This window comes from Dicentrarchus labrax, unplaced genomic scaffold (assembly GCF_905237075.1).
Source record: "Dicentrarchus labrax unplaced genomic scaffold, dlabrax2021, whole genome shotgun sequence".
NCBI lineage: Eukaryota > Metazoa > Chordata > Actinopteri > Moronidae > Dicentrarchus > Dicentrarchus labrax.
Window position 1 is genome coordinate 17,303,806 of NW_026136702.1, and position 11,419 is coordinate 17,315,224.

At 37.8% G+C, this 11,419-nt stretch overlaps 1 protein-coding gene across 1 annotated transcript; it reads right to left on the bottom strand.

Moving 5' to 3' along the window:
* Positions 1-803: 803 nt before the first annotated feature.
* vip (vasoactive intestinal peptide) lies at positions 804-6,487 on the bottom strand. The gene is made up of 6 exons (XM_051378635.1): positions 6,347-6,487; positions 5,362-5,466; positions 4,696-4,800; positions 3,539-3,664; positions 2,946-3,057; positions 804-2,714 (listed from the first exon to the last, which is right to left on the bottom strand). Coding segments are annotated over exons 1-6 (459 nt in total). The 5' UTR covers positions 6,349-6,487; the 3' UTR covers positions 804-2,705.
* Between the last annotated feature and the right edge of the window lie 4,932 nt (positions 6,488-11,419).

Consider the following 11,419-nt stretch of genomic DNA (forward strand, 5'->3'; position numbering starts at 1 on the left):
AAGATGCAACAAAGGAAGAAACTGTTGTAGAAGAGATATGAAGCAGAAATGGCCATAGGTAACACTTGTCTTTTTTTTGTTTCTACAATTTATGTCAGGCTATTTATCTTTATCTGTCTATATCTATCTGTGGGTGTGGTCAAATACTTGCTGATAGGATACTTAGATGATGCTTCTGGGAGATCTCAAACTTACTACTGGGACAGCTGGCACTTAAATTAGCTTCTAGGTCAAAAAGGAAAGAAGGAGGCATTTTAAGGGAAAACAAACACTCACTGTTTTTATGTCAGTGTTACTGAACTTTACATCAATCAGCTAACACCCATAGGGAAGAAGTGAAGGTCGCTTGCTTGTTTGTACTCATATATGTCAACGTGTCGCATCCTTCCGTATGATCACATCCATGGTGTTTTCATTTAGAAGCTCTACTTGGCTGACCTGGGATAGCGATGTTTGATTTAAAGCAATTAAAAAGTGGTGATTTAAAAAAAAAAAAATATATATATATATATACATTGCAGTTCATGTGATTGGAAAGGTCTACTGACCACCTAAAAAATATATACACTTGCCAGACATTTTGTGGAGACATTAAGAGTCTCATAATAGTTTGAATGCTGTTTTTCACCCATTAAAAGAATGAAATGTTGGGGTAAACACACAAACAACAAGTTGAGTGTTTGAAAGTTTTAAAGAAAGGAAAATGTAAAAAAAATATAAATCAACCATTAACAGCTCAAACTGATCAAGCTCATGTTGTAAAACTCCAATCATCAAACAATCAGCCAGACAAAAGACTCAGCTTTGAAAAATAAAACAATATATTTTATTTGGTGAGTGGTGTACATCACTATATGCACTAAAGGCAGGTCTATGCTCAGTTATAACGTCTTTGCTCTACATATTGAATAGTATAAAGTGATTATATGCATCAGCGTCCATTCAAAATGTTTTCCACTTCCTCTTTCTCCTGTATCTTTTTTTTAATCATCAAATGACCATGTTTGGATTCTCTAAAACAATTCAGTCGGCACTTACATCATGATTGCACCGTTGAAAATGGATGTGACAACGGCTTATTTGTACTTAACACAACAGATGTTCTGTTGAAACTTGTCCCTATTTGTTGTCCCATTTGTAATCGAACAATACATGTGAGGAAAGTTATCTTCCCAATGAAATGGAATCAATCAAATGTTTCATTGTAATTGTATGCAGCTATTGTTCTATTAACGGTAAATGAGGCAATATAATTTTTATAAAGCACAGATTCCACTGAAAACCAATGGTGCTAGAGTTCTCCATTGAAAGTTAATGGAACTATTGGTTAATATTAGTTCAATTAATCAGAATCCAATTAGACAGATGTTCCATTTAAAGTTAACTGTTGTTTCACAAATGTTTAACTTAAAGCTAAAGGGATAGATACACTGAAAACAAAATGAATACATAAAAATCAATGCTGTTCCATTGACGTTCAACAAGGCAAATGTTTAACTGAAAGTCATTTCAATTTCCACTCAAATTTTATAGAAGTTAGTTCACTGAATGTTATCGGGAGAAATCTTTCCACTGAAAGTTAATAGAACAGTTATCTTGAAACAAAATGTGACAAATAGTCCAGTGATTTTTCTTTTTTAATAAAGCAGTGATTTCACTGAAAGCTCATAGTGCTAGTGTTTCATTGAATATTATTTGTACAAGTTCTCCATTGAAAGTTAATGGAAGTACTTGTTAGTGGATATGAGTCAAAATTCAATCACACAGATGGTCCATTCAAAGTTAATTGAACAAATGTTGGTTTCTTCTTAATGCCAAAGTCACAACAGATCCACTAAAATTCAATAGAAAAGTAAAAGTAAATGCTGCTCCATTGATGTTCAATGGGTCAAGTGTTCAAATGAAAGTTGATGGCACAAATTTCACTCAAATTTAATAGGGCAGCAGCAAAATTCCATTTTATAGTATACAAGTATCTTCTGATTAATACTAAATGGTTCTGTTGAAGTTAAATTTCTGCAAAGCAATGATTCCCACTGAAAGCCGATAGTACTAGTGTTGCACTGAAGGTTAGTTGGACACATTCTCCATTGAGATTTAATGTGAGTGAAATTTCACAAGAATTCAATCAGACTTATTTTTTCATTCAAAGTTAACTGAACAAACCTTGGTCACTTAAAACTAAGGTTACAGTAGATCCACTGAAAATCAATGGGAAAGGTACGCTACTGAAAGTAAATGCTGTTCTATTGACATTCAATGGGTCAAACGTTTCACTGAAGGTTGATGGGACAAATTTCACTCAAATTTAATAGGACAGTGGTAACTACATAAAAAGTTATAAGAAAATGATTCCATTAAAAATAAATGGAACAAAGAAAGTAAACATAGTTATTTTGTTTATATTTACTGTTGCCAGTTGTCATTTTCAAACGCTGATGACCAAACTGCTCGTGGACATGCATGTTGCTCAGTGCGGCCCGCAGTCTTTGGCCCAAAATCTTTAGTGATTAGTATATATATACTGTATATATACAGTGTAAACATGTACTGTGTGTATGAATAGATAGATAACCACATTGGAGAACACATCATCATTGGTTGATTTGACTTTCAAATGTCCTTTGGATTAATACTCTGTTGGTTTTGGAATGGGCGGTTTCATGAAGATGACTTGAGGTATTCACTCCAGCATGGGCCCCTCCTCAAAGTGGCTGCAGGAGAGGGGAGAAAATGGAAAGGGTTATTGATCTAGAACAACAGAAAACTGACAGTCCCATAGTATCAATATAGTAATGTATCCTTAGTGTGAATGTGTGATGGTTGTAACAGAAATATTCTAGTTATTTAAAGGTTCACATATGAGGACATAATGTTTGTGTGCTTTTGAACTTTTATTTTTCGAGGGATCAACTTCAGTTTTAGACCTGCGTGTGTGTTCCTACCAGTTGAAGGTTGTTTAGGAGGTGATCCACATTGATGTCATTGTAGCTCTCCTGGAAAGAGTTTGGTTCGTCCCTGGACTCCTCCAAGTCGCTGGTTCCAGGATCTTCTAGGCTGTGAAGAAAATTAATACACATGAATAGTTTTATCTTGTGAACAGTTTTGTTTTGTTTTTTTAGTGCTCACGGTTGTGCTGTGTTCATAGAGTACTGGGAAAGTCTGTGTTAAATGGTCACATCACATGCTTTTTACTAGCAGCTGTTGAATAATGCTTTGGTTTAGATTTACAACGATATGTTTAAGAAGTTGTGCACAATGTTCTGAGGATTTTTGTTCATGATATAATAAACGTCGCTCATAATGTGTTGGCTAGTCTGGTTTCAAAACGCTGAGCTCATTGGAGTCTCAGCAAGCAGCAACCACAAAAATTGAATGGTGAAGTCAATGTGAATGTTCTTAATGGCTGCTACTGTACATACTGATTTGAAAGAAATACAGAATTCCATTAAAAATCCTAACCCCTTTCAATTAGTCAGCTTAAGGGTGAGAATGAAACAGAGATGGACAGGGGAAGGTAGGGAGGGCTGATACCCACCTTCTCTTTCCTGTTAAGACTGAGTTCAGGTACTTCTTGACGGCCATCTGTTTGCGGAAGCGGCTGTAGTTGTCTGTAAAGATTGCGTCTGAGTGGCGCTTCACTGGCTCCTCCATCAGCTCATCACTGGTCAGAAAAGAAGAATGAAGGTATAATAGTGTCACCACAGTTCAGGGGGCAGCAGGTTTCATTGCCAAATCAGTGCAGCTCAGGATCTGTGATACATGATGTCTTTCTTCTCTTTGTGTGTGTGTGTGTGTGTGTGTGTGTGTGTGTGTGTGTGTGTGTGTGTGTGTGTGTGTGTGTGTGTGTGACTGTGAATCCCTCCTGGCTGTAATGTAATGAAGCAGTAATGGTATAAATTAACCTTTAAAAATGTTTAGTCAATTACAAAATGCATCATCAAGCAGGTCGAGTCTTTTCATGGCAAATGTCAGCTGGTTCTCTGGTGTTAAACTGTAGACATTACCCATAGAAGTCACCTCTCGCTACATGAAATAATAAAACATGATGTATTTTGCAAAAAGTCTCCCATGACATTGAAGTGGAAAAAAAAGGGTTCGGTGAAAAACTAAAATGAGCTGACTAAGATTTAACAGCCAAAATCCCTGAAGGACCATCACAATCACAACTTTTAATTTCCTTCAAAATTAAGCCACACTTTAAAAATGCTTACTGCTTTCTTTGTGTGAGTTTACTTCAGTATGAACACAAACAACTCTGACATAACATTGTAATGAACAGTTTGTTACGAGTCTGAGGTGAGATTTCTCCCACTATGTGTGACATGTCTCCGACACCCTTTTTACATTTTATCTACACTTACACCTTTTTAAAGGACGAGGCTAATGTTGGCTTCAGAGAACCCTGTCTTTATCCGTTTTTCTCCCCTTTTCTCTTTAAAATAATAACAAATCTGAAACCATGTTCAAATTTTTTGGGATCTATCACTTTACAGATCCAGGTGTGGCAGATCTACGCAGCAGCTAGTCTTGACAAAGAAAAAAAAAACTGAAAAAGGTGTTTAAAATAGGTTTTAGGCTTTATGAAATCCCATTTAACAATTTCAAGCAATAAACAATTAACTAGAGTTTTCCATTTAGTAGTGATTCAAAGGCGTCTTCCTCTCGGTCTCTCCGGACGGGGAGGTCACATACCTGACCCGCTTCCCGATCAGAGACTCCAGGTACCTCCGCGCTGATAGCTGTCCGAGGAGTTTGCTGTATCCGCTGGTGAACAGACCGTCTGCGTGTCTCGTCGGTCTGCACAGTATCACAGGACAATTACAATAACATCTGGTTACATTTGATACATCGAAACACTAAATACTACAACAACGCGTGTCAAAAAAAAAAAAAAAAAAAAACGCGCACCAGCTCCAGTTCTCGATTCTGCTTAATTCTGACGGTGTTTCGGTTGTAATTATTGCTACTAATAATGATCTAAAGCGGGCAGCACGAAGACTTAGGTCACACACAAAAAAAGGGAAAAAAGATAATAATGATTCACTTCTTAAAGCTACCAACAAGCTTAAATCTTAAAGAGTTATCTGGTATGAAAGGCAAATAGCCAATCACAGCATCCCTTTCAGGAGACTAGAAATACAGTAATGCACTATAAGATCATAATTTAAACATTACAAATATTAAAGCGATTTTGGTGTAGTTCTTAACTTCGTTTTTGCTCTCTCTTCTCTGTTCTCTTTGAAACAATACTCTTTCTGAGGCACATTAATGTGATCCACGACCTCTGGCATCAATTACACACAGCATTTGTAATTATTTCTTCTTATTTTGTTTCGAAAGAACAATGGTTACCCTTACCTCATGGATGTGTACGGCAGACTCAGAGTCCGGGAGTATAACACACTGCACAGGGCTATTAGGAAAAGCAGCTGGGGGCCGGTTCGTTGTAACATCGCTTTACACCTGAGGATGGAAACAGTAATGGGTTATTCTCCATCTAACCTGAACACATACTGGACCATTTCCCACCAGTCTGCCGACGACCAGGCACTATCCTCCATACGTGACCCGTGAAGTTTTATTCATTACCTTAAATCACTCCCAACAATTAAGTCGTGAACAAGTGGCAAAGGTAAGGGAAAAAAGCGTAGTTTAGCCACGAAGAGCCGTTTGGATATCGATCTTTAATAAACCCCTCATTTAATGGTGAGTTTCGTCAGAGGAGAGCAAAAGACAGGCGGAATCTAATGCGTAATTACGCACGGCTGGCGAGGACAAACCCCATTACACCCCAGGTTCACTGCCAAAATGCTTTCCATCTCCTCAAAAATAGTAATCAGAGTAAATTTAACCGTCCAATCTCCGGGCAGTTTTCCGCTCACGGCTATTAGAGATCATTTAACTATCGGTTTCAACCAGTTCTTAACTGATTCAGATTTTAGTCAAGTCACTGCCATCTGAAAAGATGCAAAACACTTCGCTCGGTGGATGGTTAATTTTGACAGAAAATAAACACAGCGGAATCCAATGCGTAATTACGCACAGCGCGGACACCGGCGAGCTCTCAACATCTTATTACACCGCGGGGACGCTGCAGTTCTGTTGCCACCACAGATTAAAACCCAAATGTAATGTGTCGAACTGCTGCTGACATTACAACGAGCAATTCATTCTACTTAAAACTCCATATTAGGTTCTTTGGCAAGACTTTTCCAAAACCTGGTTGGAGCGCGCAAAAAGAAAAGAAAAAACACAAGTTGAAAATGACCAAACACAGACACAACCGAGAACCCACCATCTGATGAAGCTCTAAAATAATTTCTATGTAAATATAAAATCTTACATGTACTCTAGAGGAAGTTGTCAGATTTTTGCTCTGTCCGCTGCGCTCTCCAAAGTCCTGATCTCGAGTCGCTGCTGTATCTCCACTCTGTTGACCAGATGCTTCCTGACTCTCTTTGTCTTTCTGTCTTTCTCGCCTTCAGGTCTGCTCCCGTTTTATACACCTGGATGTTTCTCATGGAGCAGGAGGGGACATCAGATTCGATCAGGGGCCTGAGACGTCAGTAGGTCGCTGCTTCCGTCATCGGTCTTGCTCACGGTCGCAAACGTACAGGCTTATGGTGAAATTAGAGGGGAGTTTTTTTTCTTTTCTTTTCTTTTCTTCTAACTAACCGTAGGAATAACTAATTTATATGCCAACGTTGATGGTGTTGACTCATCTGATCCTTTTCCCCTGGGCTCTTCTCCCATCACAGTGCTGGTCAGGTGCTGCAGGAAGGGAGACATTGGAAATTGGACATGAAATCCAAATGAAAAGGATCTGAAATAGGAAGTTAACTCAAGAGTTTACTGCAGATGTATTTTACAAGGTAGAAGAAGAAGAGGAATGACAATATAAGGGAGAAGAAGGGGGTACAAGGTCAAGTCTCCACAAACCAAGAAACAGTTAATAAAAAACTTCATTATTTCACACAGCACCAAAGAGTTTCTACAAATAATAAACATAAACTGATGTAATATCCACATCAAATAAATATAACATGAGGTTTTAGACCCCCCGGATACTATCTCCATGAGCTGCAGTGATAAACCTTATAAGAGCTTTTTTCCCTTATTAATTTATTTCAATCATGTTTATACTGTATACATGTAATGTATAGCAAGCTCTTGTTTTTATCTTTATATTATGGTCTGACATCTGAAAGGAGAACTCATAGAGTCGATGCTGTGCCCAGAACTGGTCCAATGGGCTGGTAAAAGCCTCAACTTAGCTATTGTGACTGTATATTTAGGTAATGATTGGTAGTTGCTTATTATGTTGATACACTTTCAGAGTTAAATATATATAGTCATGATTGTGCTGTGGAGAAATCAATAAATCATGAACTTGTCATAATCTCTGAATGTCTGTTTAGCTGTTTTTTAGCTCTTGGGATGTAAAATATTTAATGCACAATGTCTGAGAACGACTCTGCTGAAGATATTCTTATGCTTTCATACTAACAAAATTATTTCAAAATAAACTTTTTTCAGCCCACACCTATTCGATACCATTTACCCATTTTCAGTCTCAAACCAAATCAGCTTTTCATCTTTCCAGTCGACACTAGACCAGAGAAGTTGTCCCTGAAACATCAGTATTTATGTGTGTAAAATGTGCAGAAATCAGAAATATATCACTGTTTATGTCACATTTGAAACCCTAAATATCAGACAAATGACACTTACTGAAGTACATATCATGAATAATAAAAAAGTCCAGCCTGCAGTATCACCAAATTCCGAACCAAGACTGTCAAATCTGTCTTCAGGCAAATATGATCTTGATGAACATTTCTGAGTGGAGATTTTTTTTAACATTTGATGTGTTTCACACACTCAAATTATCACACACACTAGACATACAGTACTTGAAAGTATGCTATTTTCTTTAAAACATGCATAAAAACTATGTGTTTTATAATACAGAAGAAAGGTTATCACGGGCAAACTGTAGCTTGTGGACCCCACTTTGAATGACTTGTTATAAATACGAGTTGTTGTCCTGTCTTGACACAAAAAATTAATTCCACAACAATGTTATCAAAATCCTGTTGCAGCCATTTATATCTATTTGTTTATATCCATAGTGCCACCGACAGTGCTGAGGACTGGATCTCGCAGATTACCATTTTAGACAAACACAATAACATTTTTGAGGGTTTTTGCAAGATACTGGCACTGTTTTCTATTTCAGATTGCGCTGGGCTTTTACAAAAGGACACCGCACAGGAGTGAAGTGTTTCTGAATCCACCCACAGTGTCCCTGATGAGCCTGATTTGCTCTGCTGGAATGGCACAGTGAATTAGTCGTGACGTTGGCCGGCGCCCCATCCAGCCCTCCATCCATCCCTCTATCCATCCACCCATATGCGTGTGAACCATTTAGCCAGTATCACTGGAGAGAAAAAGATGATTGGCTTAGACATGACCTACAGAGAGAGTGCAGAGCTTCTGTAGGTGACAGAGCAGAGATAGGGGGAAACAATTATAAAACAAAGAGAGAAGAGGCAATAGCGGTGTAGAATTAAAACGATAAATAGATAAACAAGTATCAACTTTAAATTACGTTATGTCAAATTAGCCATGAAAGTTATAATAAATGTTATTTCCTTCATTAGATTTGTTCATTTGTTTAATATCTTATTAATATTTTAATGTAAACATAGTATTTTAATTTGAGTATTCACTACAACCTTTTTTCTGTTATGTTGTCATTAACATCACCTCAACATCTTCTCTGACTCATATTCCACATTCCAAACAACTTTTAATATTTTGTCTAAAACTCTTATCACACTTAATATTTCCTTTGTATTATATGTTATGGACCATGATTAATATCGTCATTTTGTTTTTCTACGTGTTATCATTTCTTTCAACTAGGGCTGGGTGATGTGGCATAAAAATAAAACATGAACAATAAAAACAAAACACCACACTTAAAAACAAACATTTTATGTTTTATTATGTAATTAGGTGAACTCAAATCCACCTTTAGATAACAGTCAAAGTAAAAGGCTTTCAAGTTCAACAGAACTGAATAATAATTTAGAAGAGAAAAATGTTTCTGTCCAGTTATAATAAACTTTTTTTTCTGTCATATCAGTTACTATCTGTAGAGTCTTTTGAGCCCATGCCCTGTCAATTTTATTGGTAAGTCTGTACTAATTGGAGAAAGGAGGGGCTAATTCATTGGAATTGTATTACTTTAATTCTAAGTTTTGGTTGGAAAAAACCCTAAAATGGTACAAAAAGCATCCTATATTGTCACAAGCTGCTGAAAAACATTTTTACCTGCCCGATCAAATAAAAATGACCAATTTGTGCATAAATCTGTCTAATTAGGGGTGCTCTTTTGGCTGTCCTTTGGCTTTGGTAAGTACTAGTAGTTAGTTGGGTTTTTCTTTCAATGTTTCTTTATTTCAGATTCATTTCAGTTTTAAGCTCTTTGAGTCCTCTTTTGGTTGTATTTACTTCTTTGATTTAAGCACCACCAGCCCTCCTTTGTAGTTTTGCCTTACCCTTTTCATTTCGTAAAGGTTTCTTATTTCCTTAAAATAAATACCTTTGATTTGCCATTAAAGACCTTTTCGAGCTGGGTCGTAACAGTAGTTTGCAACTTTTTGCACTGCCCCAAGTAGCCAAAACACTTTTATTGAGACACTTTACTGAGTAAAATGTAACATACAGAATATTTTACACTTTGTGCTTACCACTGGCCATCAACTTTAAAGACTCACCTGACGGAAATTTAAAAAAATACATCAGAATTTTGGATTTTCTCAGTGGAGGTTTTGGAGAGAATTTTGTGCTAGGATCAAGAGAAATTTGAAATTTCTAAAAGTAATGTGAGATATACACTGATCAGCCATTATATTGTGAGCACTGACAGGTGTAGTGAAAAACATTGATTATCTGGTTATCATGGCACCTGTCATTGGGTGGGCTATATCAGGCAGCAAGTGAACATTTTGTCCGTAAGTTGATGTGTTAGAAGCAAGAAAAATGGGCAGCGTGAGGATTTGAGCGTCAGAGCATCTCCAAAACTGCAGCTCTTGTGGGGTGTTCCAGGTCTGCAGTGGTCAGTACCTATCAAAAGTGGTCCATGGAGGGAAGAGCGGAGACAGGGTCATGGGGGGCCAAGGCTCATAGATGCAGGTGGGGAGTGAAAGCTGGCCCGTGTGGTCTGATCCAACAGACGAGCTACTGTAGCTCAATCTGCTGAAAAAGTTCATGCTGATTCTGATAGAAAGGTGTCAGAACACACAGTGCATCGCAGTTAACATTATGACCACCAGGGTGCCCTGGTGGTCATAATGTTATGGCTGATGGCTGGTGTTTGGAGAGATAGATAAAAAAAAAAAAGATCTTTAAAGATGGGAGCAAGCATTTTTCAATACATATGATTTATATTTGCTTGCATTTGTGGTTGCGTACCTGATGATGATCATAAATTGTATTTACCACTACATCATGACAACAGCATATCTGGCCTTCCTCTTTCATATCTCCTTCCAGTCAGCAGATGACCCCGAACTCCTCCTCCTCCTCCCCCCTCTTCTTAACCATGATGGCACCATCTGAACCGTAATGTGATCAGTCCAGAGAGAAAGTAGATTAGGCAGAAGTCCATGGGAGAAGGAGCTGGTCTAATTGACAGCAGTGATTGGAGACAGATCCCTGCAGGAAGAGGAAGCTGATGGAGGAAACATCAGCGTTATTATGTTGATGGAATGTACGGTTGAAAACGTTCCTATAGATGACTAACAGGCCACCCCACCTCTGTACGCAGGATGACACAGAGGACTGAGGACAACAGGAATGTAATGTCTTCTTCCTTTAGTGGTGCTTCTTTGACTTCCCCTACCAGCGATGGCTCTGTTAGTCCTACTTGTACCACTACTACTGCAACAAATACTTCTGCTACCACTGCTATTGTTAGCTCTAATATCGTGCCCACTTTTACTACTACAGCTACTGTCAGTACTGCTTCAATGAAACAGTTGGATGCTTACTTTAAACTTACATACATTTACTTCAAACTTTCTGACCTGATGAAGATCCACGTGTCACTATTAAACTTTTGTGGCATGGCATGGCTGATAGCCTTGCATCCAGGTGAAGTGCATATAATTACTCTCCTTTATATAATTACTCCTCTTCTATAACTAATTCATCTTGGCTAGATTGTGAGTCATTGTGGCAAAAAAGGAAAAGAAGAGAGCCGTGGTCCACTACAAATCTCCCATTCCTTATGCTCTGTGTGCATTGTTTATTTACTCATGCAGTCACCTGCAGTTGTCCATCATGTACACTGCATACATACTTGCATAGAGCCCAGATATCAAACAATGTGAGTTGTTCACTCAGT

Bases quoted from the DNA above. Each gene is read 5' to 3' on its own strand.
- vip (XM_051378635.1), bottom strand. The intron at 4,801-5,361 runs GTAAGGGTAACC...GATACTGTGCAG, and splicing joins CTGCCGTACACATCCATGAG to ACCGACGAGACACGCAGACG. The intron at 3,058-3,538 runs GTGGGTATCAGC...TTTTCTTCACAG, and splicing joins GTCTTAACAGGAAAGAGAAG to CCTAGAAGATCCTGGAACCA.